The sequence below is a fragment of the Octopus bimaculoides genome, chromosome 16, assembly GCF_046866305.1.
Source record: "Octopus bimaculoides isolate indiv1 chromosome 16, ASM4686630v1, whole genome shotgun sequence".
Lineage (NCBI taxonomy): Eukaryota > Metazoa > Mollusca > Cephalopoda > Octopoda > Octopodidae > Octopus > Octopus bimaculoides.
The window spans coordinates 31,324,358-31,344,653 of NC_142943.1; the positions used below are offsets into that span (position 1 = coordinate 31,324,358).

Consider the following 20,296-nt stretch of genomic DNA (forward strand, 5'->3'; position numbering starts at 1 on the left):
TTTTACTTTACATAAAATATTCTTGACATTCTGCTGTTGTTTTATTGCCATTTTTTTACGAGTATTATAAATTTTATAGGTTAAATATTTTTCTGGAACAAATTACAATTTATAACATTGTTACTAGGGGAAATTATTGCTCTGCTTTATGAGTTTCTGCTTTACAAGCAGTCTCTGGGAACAAATTAATTTGTATGTCAAGGCATTACTGTATATTTGATTTCAACAGACATATTGTTAACTCACAAACAGATTAGTTTCTATCTTCTTTATAAACACTAAAATATTGGACCAATAGAATAGATAAATTGTTTCATAAGAGATACTTACGGTTTTCTTTGGAACATGGGATTCGATCAACATCGATCGTGCATCGATGACAGCTTGGTACATTCGTAGGCTTTCACCATCAGATGCTACAAAGAGGGCACTAGGTGAGTTGCTGAAGCCACCAAGTGTATTACTACAAAAAATACAAATATATACATAATTAGTCCTTTCTTCCATAGTCACAAGGCCTGAAATTTTGTGTGGTGGGGGGATAGTTGATTACATTGACCCCAGTACTCAACTGATACTTATTGACGTTGAAAGGATGAAAGCCCAAGTTGACCTTGGCAGAATTTGAACTTAGATCGATAAGATGGGGAAAATGCAACTAAACATTTTGTCTAGTGTGCTAACAATCATGCCAGTTTGCTGCCTTAGATAAATAATGCTGATAACTGTTTTTGATTTAGGCACAAAGCCTGTAATTTTGAGGGGAGGGGTTAGTCAAAACCATTGATGCTAGTACTTGGCTGGTACTTTATTTTATCAATCCCAAAAGGATGAAAAGTGATATTGAGCTTAACAAGATTTGAACTCAGAATGTAAAGAACTGGAAGATATGCTGCAAGGTACTTCTTTCCAACACTAACAATTCTGCCATCTTACTGCCATGATAATAATAACAATAATAATCATTTCTACCAAAGGCACAAGCCCTGAAATTTTAGGGGAGGAAACTAGTTAATTATATCAACTCCAGTGGTCAACTGGTACTTATTGACCATGAAAGGATGAAAGGAAAAGTTGACCTAGGTAGAATCTGAACTTAGAATGTAAGAATGTAAGATGAAATACTGTTAAGCATTTTGCTCAGCGAGCTAACAATCAATTCTGCCAGCTAACCACCTTGATAATGTTTCTAGCATAGGCCTTTTTGATCATCTACATACGTTTGAAAGAAAGAGAGAGAGAGAGGGGGGATAGTGAGAGAGAGAGGGGGGATAGTGAGAGAGAGAGAGAGGGGGATAGTGAAAGAGAGAGATGTAAGCATATTTACCTGGGAAGTAATGTTGGTATCCACGAAACATTAGAAAAAGCTGAAATTTCAGCTGAGTTGATTCTGGCCAGTTCTACAATACCTCCTGATTTGGAGAGAGGGCCAACTGGATCAACTTTCCATAATATAAGTTCGCTGCAGAACTCGAAACCAGAAGGGCAGCCATTGATGGTAGATTCTTCCTTAGTTCGGTCACACTGGCCAAGCACGCCACAATTGTTGTTGTTGGGGGAGTCTGCTTCAGGAATGTTGTGATGTGATGTGGTCAAAAGCAACGGCAGCACAGGGTGGCACGAGGCAGAGTTTGTACGGAAGCGGTGACCACAGGCACGAGATATGTGTGCCACACTCATCACTGTTGAGAACTTCGAAGTCTCAGAGAAACTGACCTGCCACAGGTTCAAGCTACCGTTGAGGTGTTTCGAGATCATGAGTACATTTGGTATGAGCATGTTGTCGCTTTGTCCGGGTGAGCTTTTGCCCATTGGTGCTGCCGATTCTAAGAGGGGCCCTCTCTGTCCCCCTTCCATGTTGTGGTCACTCTCACTCAGTTTCATTGCAGACTTTATATCCATCTTACTATATTTACAATATAACAATATGTTACTCGACATTGTCCGGGCATCAAGAATGGGTACTGCATGTGGTATTCGGCAAGAGAAACTAACTTGGGCTTGACGGAAACAGAATGCTGTATATTCATCTAACCAGTCAACAAGCCTGCACAGAGAAACAAAAGAAAACATTGGGATCAGTATAGTTGTCATCAATTTTCAGGTGTTTTACTCCTAAATATAAACATATCTCCATTATGGTTTGAACTCAAACTCAAACTCAAACTCTCTATTTCTAATGCAAACTTCCAGCATTCTTCACCATTAGGCCATTAATCCCTAGGTCTGTTCAAAGTGCAATTATCTTACACAAGGACCAAGTCAAAACAACACTGGACTTGAGCCTAAATCATTTGAAGAACAAGTCTGAGCCTGTACCAAGTGGCAGTGTTCCATCACCTTTGGAACCAAAAACTTCAAAGCTACCAGGGAAGAAAAGGAAGAAATCAAATGACAGGAGAGAAAAGACTCAGTAGTCACACCTGTTAGGGACCCAACTATGGGTTAACTAGCATATGTGAATCACTAAGAGTGAAGGAGCCCTAGTTCTTGTTAGAATTTCCCTCTAGGAGAAGTTCTAACAAGTGTGCAACACTTCAGCCATTTGGCAGTTGTGATGGTTGTGGTGATGCAGTAATGGTTTTGGTAGTGACAATGGCATGGAGATGGTTCACTGGAGGTGGTGGTGGTGAAGTGCAGATATTCTAGTGGTAGTGCCAGTGGTGACAGTTGCAGTGTGGGTAGCAGTAGTGGTGGTGGTAGATGTGAAAAAATAATGTTAAAAGTTGTAAAACAAAACACAAAAATCTCTCCACTGACCAAACAAGAAAGCTTCCATCTTGTGGATGGACACTAAACAACATGTCAGGACTTTGATGCCAGTCTCGCAGTAAATTCTCGATTTTACGATCAACAATGTCAGTCAGGGCTCCCTGCAGATGAAGAAGAAGGTTTTTGTATCAATGAATGGAAATAAACAACATGAGATGACAAAAAGTATTATACAGAGCTAACATGGGTAGTTATGCAGGGCCAGCATGAGTAGTTTATACAGGGCTAACATGAGTAGTTTATACAGGGCTAACATGAGTAGTTATACAGGGCTAACATAAGTAGTTACATTGGGCTAACATAAGTAGTTACATTGGGCTAACATAAGTAGTTATACAGGGTGAACATCAGTTGTTTTATAGGGTTAACATGAATGGTTAAGCAGGACTGGCATAAGTAAATATACAAGGTTAACACAACTGGTTATACAAGGTTATACTGGTTTAGCATAAATGGTTATACAGGGGTAACATGAATGGTTACAAAAGGGCAACATGAATGGTTATGCAAGGATAATGCAAGTGGTTATACAAGGCTAAGACAAATGGAGTGATTAAGGAAGTTTGTTGACTCACATATTCATTAACAGCGGCATCATTAGAATCCAGATAATCAGAGCTAAAGTTGCTCAAAGTATCAGAACCGCTGTCAACACTTCTGCTGGCCTGTTTGTGTTTACGACGGAATAGTTTAGTAGCTTTCTTCTTCCTTGGGTTTGTACCTGTATATATAACAATCAGATTAATGTCTTTGCATCTGGCTCTCTCTCTCTCTCTCTACACACACACACACACACACACATAGGGGCCTAGTTAAGCAAGCAGCTGTGAAGTCAATTGACCAATTTTATGTTGAACTATATACATATATCTATATATATGACTGTGTGGTTAAGCAGTTCATTTTGCAACCATGTGGTTTCGGGTTCAGTCCCACTGCACAACAACTCAGGCAAGTATCTTCTATGACATCCCCTGGCCAACCAATGCCTTGTGAGTTAATTTGATAGACAAAGGCTGTGTAAAAAGCCTGTCAAGTGTGTGTGTGAATTTGTCTCTCTTCCACTTGACAACCAGTGTTGGTTTGTTTATGTTTCCATAACTTAGCAGCTCAGTAAAACGAAACTGATAGAATAAGTACCACACTTAAAAAAGAAAAAAAAACGAGTACTGGCATCAGTTTGAGTGACTGAACCTGTCAAGATGGTGCCTCGGCAATGGTTGCAGTCCAGTGAGCAAAATAAGACAAAAGGGAGAGAAAAAATGAAGAGGATTGGCCTGCAAGCACCCTGTGCTGGTGCTACGTTCAAAGCACCCAGCATACACAGAAAAATGGTTGATGTTAGGGAGGGCATCCGGCTGTAGAGATCATGCCGAATCAGACTGGAGCCTAGTGCAGCTCTGGTCATACTGTCCAACCAATGCCAGCCTGGAAAACGGATATTAAAAGATGCTAATGATGATGATGAGGGAAAGAAAAAAATCAAAATGGGGCGTACAACAGAGACAGATGTCCAAGTGAGTTTCATAGTATAAAGAATGGGGGATGATTTATGGTAAAGTTAAGTATTTTATGTCAAACAGTCACACTATAATATCGTAAATGTCTTTAAATTACCAGCAGACGTTTCATCAGGCTGAGATCCAGTATCAGGGTCTGTGTCGTTATGTTCCTCAGTTGCACCATTCCGTTGTTGTGAACCTGCTGTGTCGCTGATCCAGGAATTCAGTTCCATGCCACCATCATTGAGGCTTGTGTGTTTGTGCATTTCTTGGAGAATCTTCTCTGCCTCTGTTGTGAACTGCAGTTCTTTGTTGTTCAACCAGTTCAGTTGAAAGTGGAACAACTGATCGTTTGAGTTCCCCGTAGTTGGTAACAGGGGAATATCTGTGAGAGAGAGAGAGGGAGAATTAATTATCAGAGAAACTTTAGAAAAGGTTCAAAGAAAAATCTAGAAAATATGTGTATGTATATGTACAAATGAGAACCTCACCAAGTCTCCTCTAAACATCCACCAAACTGTCCAACCCATACTAGCAGGGGAACATGGACGATGATGATGATATATAGTCCTTTGGTATCATTTTTGGAATGATGCCAAAGGATTAAACAATTCACAGATTCAAGAAGAAACATTAGCATAAAAAAGAAGGAAAAGAAAGTCACAAACACTTTTGACTAACTTAAAGTTCATATATTCCTAATTAATGCTTGGTGCAGATGTTGCTATTTTTATTCTGGCCAGGGGATCCACAAGCACAACTCAGTCACTGAAGTTGACTGTTTTTCAGTTAAAGCTACAACTTTGAATCCACCCAGGTTTATCTCTCTTTGGTATTTCCCATTGAGGAAGGCTAAAGAACCAGGAATGCACATCAGAGAATCCACTAAAGTGAAGCACTGGGCAGATATGGTGTTTCTACACCTTTTACCATAAGGGAGAATTTTTCCTCTATAGTCACTGCAGTAAATCTGCCTTTAGAAGTTCAAGTATGTCACAAACATATTTCAGCTAACCAAAAAAAAAAAAAAAAAAAAAAAAATTTAAAGAGGAAACAAAGAATTTTCTTATCTTTCTTACCAGTTTTTGGATTGACACTTCCAGCCAAGTGGAAATGAAATGCCGGAGCAATTCCATTGTGGTGGATACCAAACTTGTGGAAGTCATGAACACTCTGAGTACCAATCAGTTGTGTTGAGGTCATCACTGTTTCTGGTCCATATTTCTGTTGCTTCTTCCTCTTGTTGATGGCATGTCTAATAATGGTAACATAATAATAACAATAATAAAAGTAGTAGTAGTAGTAGTAGTAATAATAATAATCCTTTATTCTATAGGCACAAGGCCTGAAATTTTGAGGGCGGGGGCCAGTCGATTAGATCAACCCCAGTACGAAACTGGTACTTCATTTATCAACCCCCGAAAAGATGAAAGGCAAAGACGACCTCAGGAAGGGCATTTGGCTGTAGAAAATTCACCTCAATAAACTCTGTCCAACCCATCCAAGCAAGGAAAAAATGGGTGTTAAAACAATGGTGGTGATGATAAACTTCCAAAATATGCTCCTGGTGAAATGACTTCCTTATCACATTCAGCTAAATAAATTACTGGGTCGATGGAAACTGACTAAGCCCCTTGTTCAAATTTAAGAAACAATATTATCATCTTCATCATCATTATTATTATTATTATTATTATTATTATTAAGGCAGTATCATGGCAGAATTGTTAGCACGCCAGGCAAAATGCTTAATGGTATTTCGTTTGACTTTACATACTGAGTTCAAATTCCACCAAGGTTGACTGCCTTTCATCCTTTCAAGGTTGATAAATTAAGTTCCAGTGAAACATTGGGGTCAATGTAATCAAGTCGTACTTCCCCCCAAAGTGCCTATAGTAGAATGGATTATTATTATTATTATTGCTATGAAAGAACTCTTAGGAAGATAGAACTGGGAATTAACTACTTACCGGATTGTCTTTAATCTCTGCATGAAGCGTTTCTTGTGTCTGCGAGTATGATATCTTGGGTCTTGTGTGGCCACAGGATCAAACTGGTCTAGATCAACCAGGCCATCGTCTGGCAGAATGGTTTCACACCAAATCCGGCAAACATTATCTTTACAAGAAGTCACTAACATGTTAGCAACTGCCCCTCTACAAAAATATATGAACATATTTTTTTTAGAAAATAATTACAAAAAATTTTTTATTTTATACAAATTTTATTTGAAATTCTTCTAGATACTTAAGAGATATACAACTATTTTAAAATATTTTCAACAATACAAATATAATTCTGTATATATGTATGTGTATATTTATATATATATATATATATATATATATATATATATACACACACACACACACATACACACATCCATACATACACAAATACACATTTTTTTAGAATATAATACAAAAATAAAAATTTTATATGTACTTTATTTAAAATTTTTCAATATACTTAAATTTTTTTAAACATTTTCTTTAATACTTTTCATAATAATTAGACAAATTATTTTTTAAAAATCTTTAATAATAATTATTTATGACAAAATATTAAATAAAAGTAGTTAGCATCAGGAAGGGTATCTAGCTGTGGAGACCATGCCAAAGAAGATATTAGAACTTGATACAGTCCCTTCACAGGTTCTGTCAAAAAGTCTAACCTATGCCAGCATGGAGGACAAACATTAAATGATGATGATAATGATAATGGGTATCAAAATTTTTTTAAAATTAATTTTTCTGTGAACTAATTTATAAAATATTAGACATTCTACAAATTTGATAATTCAGTTTGTAACAAATTTTTAAGATGGGGATCTTGTGTTTTTATAATTTGAAGTCCTGTATTTTAGGCTAGCCAGTGGGGTGTGGGGGCTGGCTTGTGAAAGAATAAACCCAACGTTTTCCCTGTGTCATAAAAAGTGACTTAAAGAGGTTGAGGGAAGAGTTGCACTCTGACCTTTGAAAAACCCTCACCAAAAGCAACAACCCAAACAGACCCATGGGTTGGAGGGTTGTCACCTGAGTGGTGCAAAGGGGTCATCTGCCAGGAGTAGGGGAACACTAACAAATGATGGCTGCAGCAATGCGCTGTGTTACACTACTTACCAAATGTTGAAGTTTCATGAAGATATTACAGTAGACACCCAAAAGACATGTCAAAGTGGGGGGGGGGGACAGGTCAGTATTTGAAAGACGTGTTAAAAAAAGCATATTTCTAGAAGCGGATACAATATTTATTTATTTTTTTTTTTTACCTGGGCATATATCTACTTGTCTTTCTCCATGAAAAACCTGTCACAGCTCGTGGATGGCATATGTACACAAAAGAGTAATGTAATTCTTCTTTGCGAGGGCTTGGATGGCCTTCTTGTCGTGAGAGAGGCAGCAACACTAGAAACAAACAAACAGTAGTAGTATTAGTAGTAGTAACAAAAATTTTCTTTTCTTTTTGTCATTGGCCTGTAAATGATATTTCCTATTTGTTTCTATCTAGAAATCAAAGGAAATGACTACTATTTCCTTCAAAATTTTATGATTGGAGACACTAATGTTATTCACCATTATTTCCTCACAGGAAGATGAAATAAGTTACCAGACAAAGTATTGAGGTCAAAGGGTCAATATAACTAATTAAAAGAGCTGAGGCAGCACAGTTTAATTAAGTCTAATGACTTGAAATTGGTAAAAAAAAGAAGAAGCAAGATTATCTGCTTTAATAATCTAGTAATCCCACCTGACAGTTATGGTACCTTGATTGTAGGGAAAGGAAATGGTTATAAAAAAAAAAAAAAGGATAATATAAAAGAAGACAGCATTCATAGAAAAACAAAAGAATTACCTTTTCGATCTTCATACCAAATTTTCACAACTCTATCATTCTGAAAATGAATACAGAATATAACCAGCAATTACTATATATATATATATATATATATATATATATATATATATATATATATATATATATATATACACATTCATACATACACACACACACACACACATATATATATATATATATATATATATATATATATATATATATATATATATATATATATATATATATATATATATATATATATATATATATATATATATATATATATATATATATATATATATATATATATATATATATATATATATATATATATATATATATAATGATATGTAAAGGTAAGATCTAAGGATCCAGGTGTAGGAAGTTAGTAACCTTTGAGCAGTCTGTAGAAGGTATAAAAGACAACTTTCAAGAACAATAATGATTTATTGGCATACAAAGCTATAAATTTTTCTCATATCAAAGTTTGATAAAAAAAAAGTTATTGTATAGTTTGTAGTTATCAACTGGGGTTGTTATGTATGCAAATAAGAATCCATGTTTTCCACTCTTTTTCAATCAAATCTCCTGCGAGTTAACTTGGTATACCTTGATGACAATGTAACCTTCATCCAACTAAGGAATCTTTGGTCTGATTAGTAGCTGGTGGAGTACTCCTCATAGAGTAATTATTACTGCCATGGTTCTGCTAGCTAGGAAACATAGGTAGCTTGGATTTTACCTGCTCTATTCCCTAAATGTGTGTGTGTGGTGGGTGGGTGGGTGGGTGGTTGTTTGTATATATGTGTGTGTGTGTGTGGTGGGTGGTTGTTTGTGTGTGTGTGTGTGGGGCGGGTGTATGTGTGTGTGTTAAAAACAAAAGAAGAAAATGCTTTGATAACTTTATGAGAAATATAAAGGAATGAGAAAAACTAGTTGAGAAAAGGGAGGTTGGCGTAGGGGCCAGGTGGGAATGTGATTCTAGGGGAAGAAGAGGAGGATGGATGGTGTGATTGTAGTAGATAAATATTTATTTACTACGGTTCCATGACTAAGTTTCCCTACACAGCAGAACATTCATCAAATGAATTGCAATTCAGTAGACATCGTGAAACTTACTTTTCCAACAGATGCAAACAGGAGACTGTCAGGTGAAAACTTTAAATGATACACAGGTGTTGCTGGTCTGAAATGACAAACAAGCAAAGATACACAATGCCATCAGTACAGAGAAACTTTGTGTGTGTGTGTGTGTGTGTGTGTGTGTGTGTGTGTGTGTGTGTGTGTGTGTGTGTGTGTGTTTATGAATAGGTAGAGATATATGTATGTGCTGTATATGGAACAGAGATATGAATGTGTTGTATATAGAACTACGTGTATATGTAAATAAAGTTGTGTGTGTGTGTGTGTGTATGAATATAGGTGGGGACATGTGTGGCTTGTTATATGTTGAAAACAATGAACAACAGACTTACTTGCACTGCCACACACAGATCCATTCTGGCTGTTCCACTTCTGAAGCAGCTTTGGAAACAGGAGGAGCACCTGGCACGTGTAGTGAATTTTCTTCGTCAACACCAACTGTATCTCCAAGAGAGAACTGGACTCCTGAGGTGAATTCATCATCGGGCATAGGGGATGATAACTGCCAGATCTGAATGGTTTCACCACCAAGGAGAAGCTTGGAACCTGATGAAAACAAGTGAAACAGGAGACTATTATTCGTCTTTGGATTACTTCCTGTGTTTATGTTTGTAATAATGAGAGAAGGAAGAGTAATTATTGGGTTGGTGCATAATTATTGCGGCGTTTTTCGACAAATTTTATTCAACAAAAACAATATCAATATTTAACAAAACCATCTTAAATGACGGTCCGACTGTCTGCCAAGCAAATGGAAAGCAGTAGTTAAAGTAGATGGTGAATATGCTCCTGAATAATCATTTAAAGATGTTTTTGCTACATGCTGTTATTGTCTTTATTGAATAAAATTTGTTGAAAAAAAGCTGCAATAATTATGCACCAACCGAATAATTAAAGGGAAGCAAGAGTGAAGTAATTAATTAGTTAACGATTTCAGAACAGAAGCCACAACCGAAGCCAAGCCTTCTCACACTAGTAAGATTAATGTGGTTGATGTTTAATTTTAACATATGCAGGTCAAAGGACAAGACAAAGCCAAAGAGATAACCTCTAAGAGGTCAACCTCTAAGAGGTCAACAGACTTGCTTCAAATAGCAGTTAAATTTCCCCTCAAATCATATCTCCTGTCTTGAGAAGTGAAGAGAAACTAAAACCAGGTCTTAAGAGCATAGGCTCGAAATGTCAAAAACTTTTCCGTTTTTCCCAAGTGTCAAACTAAAACATCTGGCTTGTTTTCTCAGCTGTCTCTGTCTTTTGTATATTTGAACCGGCCTTCGTAGGATTTTCGAGCAAGATCGTTGCCAGTGCCCCTGGACTGGCTCTTGTGCGGGTGGCACATAAAAGACACCATTTCGAGGGTGGCCGTTGCCAGTATCGCCTGACTGGCCTTCGTGCGGGTGACACGTAAAAGCACCTACTACACTCTCTGAGTGGTTGGCGTTAGGAAAGGCATCCAGCTGTAGAAACTCTGCCAGATTTAGATTGGAGCCTGGTGTTGCCATCCGGTTTCACCAGTCCTCAGTCAGATCGTCCAACCCATGCTAGCATGGAAAGCGGACGTTAAACGATGATGATGATGATGATATATATATATATATATATATATATATATATATATATACACACACACATTTTCTTTGTATCGTTTAGAGATGACCACATTGATACAAGCATGAAATGAGTGAAGGGCAATGACAGTGCACTCAAAGTGAATGGAAAGATCTAAGATATGAAGTAGAGATGGTTATAACTGATCTCAAGATGTTGAACCTCACAAAGGAAGGACAGGTGGCGGGGCACAACAAGTGGTGAGATATTTTGGGAAAGGACCTAGGCAATCAACTTAAATAGGGAGAAGTGAATGTAAGAATTATGACAATGGTGATGATGATTGTGATGATAATATGAAGATAACGGGTGATGATGGTGATGATAGATGACGATGGATGATGACAATGATTTTGGTGATGATGGATGATGAGTGATGATGGTGACAATGGGTAATAATGGATGATGATGATTTTGGTAATAAGTGATGATGGATGATGAGTGATGGTGAGTAATGATGATAGATGATCATGACTATGGGTGAAGGTAGATGATGATGGTGACAAATGGGTGATGATAGATGATGATGATGAGTGATGACTGATGATGATGGTAACGATGCAATTATTACAAGGCTATTAAGTGAGGAACTCTCACAAATCTCGTCCTCTCCCCCACCCCACACACTCTCTTCTCCACATCAGGCATCTTCTTAAAGAGCCACAATGTTATTAAAGTTGCTCAAGTTGTCTTCAGCCACAGAATCAGAATCAATATTCTACTCTGCACTAATTCTAACACAGCAGTCAATATTCCAAGGGAATTCTCTTCACTCAATGACAACAAACTTTGGTTTTGTTTGTTTGCATCTATTTGTTTTTTTTTTTATTTATTAATAGTTTTTTTTTAGCTGTTTTGCTCTCCTCTTCCTTCTAACCAATTCTTTTGTATTTTCAGTTCTTGAACAATAATAAACATAAATATTCTACAGATGGAAATTTGTGTCTTTATTCATTTATTTATTTTTGTTTTTATGAAGTAGACAGGGCAGTATGCATTTGTGTGTGTATACATGTGCATGCACAGTGATGCAAATATGTGTGTGTGTTTTGTATCATTCCTTTTCTTTTTCAGATTTATTATGGAAGGAAGAAGAAAAGCAACAAAAAAAAAAATTATTAAAAAAAAAACAGCAGCAAAACAAACCTAGCAACAAAAACAGGGAAAAGGATAAATTCAATAATAAATAAATAATTCATAGTTGCAATTATTTCCGTATGTGTGTACGGCCTGAAGACTACTAGTAGGGTAGGGTACCACACTGCTGCTGACATAGGAGGTCAGGTCACAAGGTCAAATATTAGTAACACTACACACAACTGGGCTGTGCTTGCATCATCAGTCTGTTGGACTGACCTGCTGGAAAGTGCAGCCTAGTCTCCCTCAAAATCATACCACCTTTAACTCTTTAAGCATTCAGATTACGTCCAACCCATGCTAGCACGGAAAGCGAACGTTAAATGATGATGATGATTACTCTGTCAAATGTAATGCTTGTTTATTCACATTAGCTTAAATCTATCATGCATTATCTTGTAGCATTTGAGATTTCGATGATGTGGTTGCTTATTTGTAGAATGATGTTATAAGTGCAAGAGGCCAGATTCGGTTAATTTTAATGTAAAACAGGTAGAACATTCAAGATGGATATAGATGGTTGAAAAGGTAAAGGGTTGACCCTTTTACTGCGGAAATTAGATATAAACACTCAGAATTTAATTACCCTTAACAGTTGAAAACAGTTTTATGTATGAAACTATTTTTTATCGAGGAATATCATGTTTGAAACTAAAATACCAATTCCATATATTGGCAGATATTTACCATCATTACTGGAATAAGCATGGAATGGAATTTTGAAGTCAAAGGGTTAAAAATAAAAAGGAAACAGAGGACACATTAGACAATATGGAAAGTGAAGAATGTGACATAGTGGTTAGTGGATTACAAGATTGTGGTTTCAATTCCCAGACTGGGCAGTGGATTGTATTCTTGACCAAGACACTTCATTTCACATTGCTTAAGTCCACTTAGCTGTAAATGAATAAACCCTGCAACAAACTGGTGTCTTGTTTAGTGGGGAATGTTATGATCTTGGTCACTTATACACCATGGAAACCAAGTAACCAGCCTTATGAATCCTAGGACTTGAGACATTAATGTCCAAGAGTAAGTGATAAGCCAACACGAATAGGAAGATTATGCTTGGAATATCTTTGGTCATTTGTCAGCTTGATCTGAACAACACCAATGTAATATTGTATGATTTGAAATTAGATAATGTACCCCTAGATATGCTGTTTCACACACATACACACAAGGACAGAATGATTATAACAAAAATTGTGAAATCAGAATTTTTTTACATCTGAAGAATTTTGGTATTCGTCTGGAATCCCAAAGTGTTGATAGCCTTGAACTCAGGTTGAGTGCCTCTCTTGACGTACCCTACTTTTGTACTCTACCAGGACCTTAGATATAAAATGTGTGTGTGTGTGTGTGTGTGTGTGTGTGTGTATACTTTAACTTTACCATCTCACTCTTGCTGGGGCAGCCATGCATTTCCTCTACAGCAAGACATTTATTTCTGTCCTTCTATTATACTTTTGGCACAGAGTCACCTCTCTCAATACTGCATGCCTACTCAATGAGAAGTCTAGTCTTGTGAGTTACTTGGTGACCTCACTAGTGCTGGTGCCATGAAAAAAGCATCCAAGTATACTTTGTAAAGTGGTTGATGCTAGGAGGGTCATCCATCTGTAGAAACCAAGCTAAAGCCAACACCGGAGCTCTATGCAGTCCTCTCACTTGCTAGGTTTTGTTAAATAGTGCAAGATGAGCATTAAACGCCTGGCTTCCATCATGATGATGATGATGATGACGACGACAACGGTGATAACTAAATATTCCAGACATATTTAAATCACAAAATATTATATATTCATTGCTGAATGTTTGCCAGATACATTTCAACTGTAGAATATTAAACATACGAAACTGAATCTTCCAGACATTTAATGCAAATCATAGCTCTATGCAATGGATTTCTCAGAGTTGAACAAACATTTGAAACCATGGTAACAATCAGATGGAGTAATTATATAAATCTGTAGTGATTACTTCATATTAGAGTGAATGGTTCATGTGAAATGAATGTTTCATTACAAACTATGTTACATCATTATTCAAATGACTGGCAAAATGGGTTTTAAACACCAGACATCACGTCATAGCTGTAAATGAGTGTCACCATCATGCAAGCAGTGTCTTTCATTCCTAATCTTCTGGAAAAACCTACCTGGTAATAGAGAAATATTACTTGGAAAAAAGGTTGGCGGCAGGAAGGGCATTCAGCCATAGATAATGTGCCCCAACAAATTCTGTCCAACCCATGCCAGCATGGAAAAGTGAACATCTAAACGATGATGATAATAAATATCTATCTATATTATATATCATGTAGGTAGTTAGGGTAAATCCCAGCTGTTTCCTCTTGAAGCATATTTGCTTATTCCATTCTTACAATCCAATATGTAGTCTCAGTTGTATAATTGAATTTCTCTGTCTGAAGAATTTCTAATAGGAAATTCCTTACATGTATATCTAATATGTAAAACTTTGTAATTCTTATTAGCAAATGAAACATGTGTAATGGTGAATAAATAATACCCCAAAATTTCCAGTTGCCTGTTTTGTTATATCTATATTATATATATATATATATATATAAATTGTAAATCCAAAAGAAAAAAAATAACAACAAAACTACAAAGGATTCCGCGGTACACGTGTTTCAAGCTCTACATGTGTATAATATAATATAACATAATATAATATAACATAATATAATATAATATAATATGTGTATAATCTACAATTTTGCGGCTGAAGATAGCTTTACATTGTAGATTATACACATATTATATTATGTTATATTATATTATGTTATATTATATTATACACATGTAGAGCTTGAAACACGTGTACCGCGGAATCCTTTGTAGTTTTGTTGTTATTTTTTTCTTTTGGATTTACAATTTATTCCTTCACCGCAACCACTAGCTGGAATACACAGGTGCTTACAATTGTCAAGTATTACCTCTAATTTTCAATTTACCTATATATATATATATATATATATATCTTTCTATCTATCTATATATATATATATATAATCATTAATAAATCATAGGGCAGCAAAAAATTTTAGAAATTTAATTTACCACCAGTGGTCCAGCGAGAATAAAAATTAGTCAGTAGACTATATATATATTATTCATTAAAATACAGAGATGTCTATAATAGGACATCTAACCCGCTAGAAAGAGCAGCAAAAAACTCTATACCACAAAAATGGGGATAATTTCGAAAGAGCATGAAAAATAAAAACTTTTACCAGTCTATACTCTGTACCATGGTTTCAAGTTATTTAGCAAGATAAAAATATATCTTACTTGGGCAACTTTCTTCAGCAGAGTACCACGAACAAGCGAGTAAACATGAGTCATAGGGAAATACGACCCGCGTTTACACGCTTAATTTTTCGAACTATACCGCGCATGTGCGCTTTAACTTATCGGCAGTAAATATAAAATAAATGCCAATTTTCCTTCAGAAATTAGCCAAAAAATATATTATCATTAATAAATTATCTGCTGAAGAAAGTTGCCCAAGTAAGATATATTTTTATCTTGCTAAATAACTTGAAACCATGGTACAGAGTATAGACTGGTAAAAGTTTTTATTTTTCATGCTCTTTCGAAATTATCCCTATTTTTGTGGTATAGAGTTTTTTGCTGCTCTTTCTATCGGGTTAGATGTCCTATTATAGGCATCTCTGTATTTTAATGAATATATATATATATATATATATATATATAAACAAATATGTGAGCACAGGGAAACAATCTTGCCAATAGCAATGAAATAAAATGAGATTGTGGTTGGTTTAAAAGGAAAGATTCTGTAATCTAATGACTTGATTTAAACAAGAACAAAAAAAAAAAAAAATTCTCGTGATGTTGACAATAGCCATGTTGTCAATAGAACTGTCAACAGCTGTTACTAAATTTCCAGGACTTAAAGAAAGAAAGAAATGCGACTGCAGTAAATCAATTTAATTCTTTACAAATTTCAGTTTAGGAAGAAGAAAAAAAAAAAATTAAGACACACACACACACAAAATTTAAATTTGGAAAGTGTTTTTCAAAAACTTTTTAAAAATATTTAATTTTTGTCGTTTTATTCCTTTCTGATTCTTAAAACCAAATCCACCCCATCACCACCCACTCTCTCCTCCCCATTCTGTCTTTTTTTTTTTTTTCAATAGTTCCTTTCTTGGTAATTATTCTTCAAACACAATTCCAAAGCCTGTTCTAGATTATTTTTGTTTCTGTATCTTTGTCTTTGTGGTTTAACAAATTTTCCTCTACTTCTCCAACTACCTCAAATTTTGTGAAATACAGTTATTATTGTTATTAATTAATATTCTATAGAGAAGGATGATGGATTAGTAGAATTAGCAGAACTTTGGTCAAAATAACAGTTTTTATTTATATTTCTTTACATTCTGACTTCAAATTGAGCCATGGTCAGCTTGACCTTTAATCAGTTTAGAGTTCACAAACTGACCAAAACTGTATGGCCTTGAACCTTAACCATTCAGATTATTCTGCCGAATGTAATGCCTATTTATAAGAACTATTTTGAATTAATCATTCATTATCTTTTAGCTTTGCGATTTCAATGAAGTAATTGCTTATTTTTAGAATGACATTGTAGGGTAGGTGTGAAAAGGTGGAACTGATTGCTTTTAACATAGAACAGGTAGAATATTTGAGCCAGATACAGCCAGTTTAAATACTGAAGGGTTAAAATGTATGGGTTCATACCAGTATGAGAGGGTAAGAGGGTTAATGGAAAGTATGAGCGTTGATAGCCTAGGAGAGGTCAGACAACTGATGACAATATATTCAGCAACCATTCTCAGAGGACTTAAAACTTGGAGATTATCTTTTATTTGTTTCAGTCATTGGACTGCAGACAAGCTTGAAAGGTTCAAGCATGGTCAATGACAGTGCTGCCTGATTGGCTCCTGTGCTGGTGGCACATAAAAAGCACCATCCGAACATGGTTGATGCCAGTGCTGCCTGTCTGGCCCCCGTGCTGGTGGCATGTAAAAAAACACCCACTACACCCTTGTAGTAGTTGGCATTAAGAAAGGCATCCAGCTGTAGAAACCTTGTCAGATTGGATTGGAGCCTGGTGCAGCCTCCTGGTTTGCCAGTCCTCAGTCAAACCATCCAACCCATGCCAGCATGGAAAGCAGATGATGATGATTAACAGAATCCAACAATGGACAACTTGATCCTTTCTCCCAACCGGTGGGATTAATAAACAAAACAATAAAAGATATAATGAGAATGAGGAAGTCAATCTTTCACACTCACCCACCCTCACTCATACTACACATCTACAACATGAAAAATCATTGATATATTTCATGCCCATCTGTTTCTGCTCCACTGATCAAGTATGGTTTGAAATTAGAAGGGAAATCAAATGGAATATCCAGCCAATGAAAATGGAGAAAGAAAAATATGTCTAACTAATAAAAAAAAAAGTAAAACTCAAAAATACTTCCTGTATTGAAAACTGCTACCCTATAATTCTTGTAGTTCAGTTTTTACATAGAATAGGAAGTTGAAAACATGTAAAAGAAGGGTTGGGAGCTACCTTTTGGTTTCACAAACTTAATGTAAATCATATCAACTGACCTATAAAAATACAACACACATATGGGTGGTTGGTGTTAAAAAGGGCATCCAGCTGTAAGAATCTTGCCAAAACAGTCACAGAAGTCTGGTGCAGGCTTCTGCCTGGCCAGCTCCTGTCGAACTGTCCCACCCATGCCAGCATGGAAAACAGACATTAAACGATGATGGTATATATATATATATATATATATATATCATCATCGTTTAACGTCCGCTTTCCATGCTAGCATGGGTTGGACGATTTGACTGAGGACTGGTGAAACCGGATGGCAACACCAGGCTCCAGTCTGATTTGGCAGAGTTTCTACAGCTGGATGCCCTTCCTAACGCCAACCACTCAGAGAGTGTAGTGGGTGCTTTTACGTGTCACCCGCACGAAAACGGCCAATCAGGCAGCACTGTCATTGACCATGCTTGAACCTATATATATATATCTACACATACACACACACACACACACACACACATCCACCTACACAAACATATGAATACATTTGATCAGTCACATATTGTCTGTGGAATTTTCAATTTTTATGTGAACCCGAGACAGAGAGAGGGCAGGAGGAAGGGAAATATTTGGATTATTTTAGATTTAAACTTAACAATAAAGACATGTTTTAACATATTTTAACACTTGGATATAGGGTTGGAAAGGTCAACATTGAAGACATACCTACATACTTTAACACACGGGTATAAGGACAGGAATGGTTAATAACAAAGCATACCTATAAAAGATTTTTAATACCCAGTTATTATAAATATAAAGCTGGGTAGAACATTAATTCAACGTCCGGCATAAACATTTTACAAAGACTAAAACTTGTAACGAATATGCATGCGTGTGTGTGTGTGTGTGTGTGTGTGTGTGTGTGCACTGTTGATATGGTTGTCTGGATGAGAAATTTGTCAACTACGTTGTTTCATGTGTGTGTGTGTGTCTGTGTGATGGGGTGAATGTGTCTCCATATCCCAAAACATATATAACAAGACTGAACAACAATTGACACTGACCACTTGGTCAAGAGTTCAAGTCTCACATTCTCCAGATATTTTCCTCATACAAGACCTAGAATACATTTATATGTGTGTATGCATGTATGTATGTATGTATGTATGTGTGCACACATTTTGTATGAAAAACAAAACAAAAAATGTAAAAACCAGAGAGAACAACAGTAAAACAACTTGTTACATGCAGTTCTACTTACCATCAATGTTCCAAGCCAGAGAATGGATGAAACATTCGGCGGTAAAAGAGGCAGTCTTGTACCAGCAGTAGTCCAATTTCTAAAAGATAGAAATGTGAAATGGTAAAAAACACAAAATAGACAACAAAATTATTACAGGTTATTAAAGATATATATTTTTGGATGCCGCCTTTCAAGATGTGAAAATAATTAACCCTTTTGTTACCCTGTTTCAGTTGGCTTCGATGCAATTATTTTTGAAAATAATGAAAAATTCAATAAAATATCTGTCTTTATCAAGCTGGTGTTAGGAACATAATTCAACATGAAATTTTGGTGGAAGGTTTTAGTTTAGATTGCTTTAACCCTTTCATTACTACATTTCTGTTGAACTACAATGCCTTTGTGTCAATTAATTCTCAAAAATAATAAAGAATTTGGCAAAACAACTTTGTCATTATTACGCTAATGTTTACAACATGAATTTTTAATTTAGATCACTTTAAAACAAGAAAGTTTGTCTTCTAGAACCAGGGGCATTCTTCAGCAGGTTGCTATTCAAAGAGTTAATGCTTTCATCTACTGTTTATTCTGATGTCAATGACCCCACAAAGACAGACACCCACTCCTGTGGAGGATAAATGTATCCTCCACAGAACTTGACTTGTGCCAATGTTTGTAATTATTATTTCTGCCAAGGTTGACATTGCCTTTCAGCTTTCAAGGAACAATGAAATAAGTACCAGTTAAGTACTGGGATCAATGTAATTGACTACCCCAACAATCCAAAATTGCCAGTCTTGTGTCAAAATTTGAAACCATCATTATCACCATCACCAATATCCCAACCAAAACCACCACAACAACAAATATCTCCATTATTATCACCCTCACCACCATCACTAACTTTGCCGGTACCGTTGCCACCACTGTCACCACAAGTGTTTTGACATTTGATTCCCTATATTTGGTTTGAAATTAAGAGTGTGTGCATGTGCATGTGTGTGTGTATTCATTCTGTTTTCATTCATCCTGTCTACCTTCAAGTGTTCATTTCATTCATTCTCCTATCCATTCATCCCATTTCATCATTCAATCACTTGCTTCATTTACTGGTTTATATTTTTATCATTTAGAAACGCATGTGAGCATGTATATGTATGTGTGCATGTATGCGTGTGTGACTGTATGACTGTGTGCATGTATGTCTGTGTGCATGTATGCCTGTGCATTATCTTGTTGCCATATGTTTGTTGATAAGGAAAGCAATAACAACATTTAATGGATATGGTAATGTGTGATGGGGGTGGAGGAGATAGGGAGAGAAGGGGTAAAGGAGAGGGATAGACAGACAATGAACAGCAGAGATGAAGGAGGAGGAGGAGAAAGGAGGCAGTGGTGGTGGTGGTGGTAGAGTGAGAGGTTGAAATGGAAGAACCGGAGTTAATATAACATATACATACAG

At 36.1% G+C, this 20,296-nt stretch overlaps 1 protein-coding gene across 3 annotated transcripts in view; it reads right to left on the reverse strand.

Moving 5' to 3' along the window:
* LOC106878469 (dmX-like protein 2) overlaps positions 1–20,296 on the reverse strand; it is a 109,301-nt gene that overhangs the window by 49,203 nt on the left and 39,802 nt on the right. For all 3 annotated transcript variants that reach the window (XM_089364426.1, XM_089364427.1, XM_089364425.1), the window contains exons 4-15: positions 18,853–18,931; positions 9,590–9,803; positions 9,234–9,300; positions 8,130–8,169; positions 7,546–7,681; positions 6,245–6,430; positions 5,354–5,529; positions 4,390–4,659; positions 3,348–3,493; positions 2,761–2,873; positions 1,328–2,047; positions 331–463 (exon numbers count right to left, since the gene is read on the reverse strand). In XM_089364426.1, the coding sequence (XP_089220552.1) occupies positions 331–463; positions 1,328–2,047; positions 2,761–2,873; positions 3,348–3,493; positions 4,390–4,659; positions 5,354–5,529; positions 6,245–6,430; positions 7,546–7,681; positions 8,130–8,169; positions 9,234–9,300; positions 9,590–9,803; positions 18,853–18,931 (2,280 nt within the window). The remainder of the gene's footprint in view (positions 1–330; positions 464–1,327; positions 2,048–2,760; positions 2,874–3,347; positions 3,494–4,389; positions 4,660–5,353; positions 5,530–6,244; positions 6,431–7,545; positions 7,682–8,129; positions 8,170–9,233; positions 9,301–9,589; positions 9,804–18,852; positions 18,932–20,296) is intronic.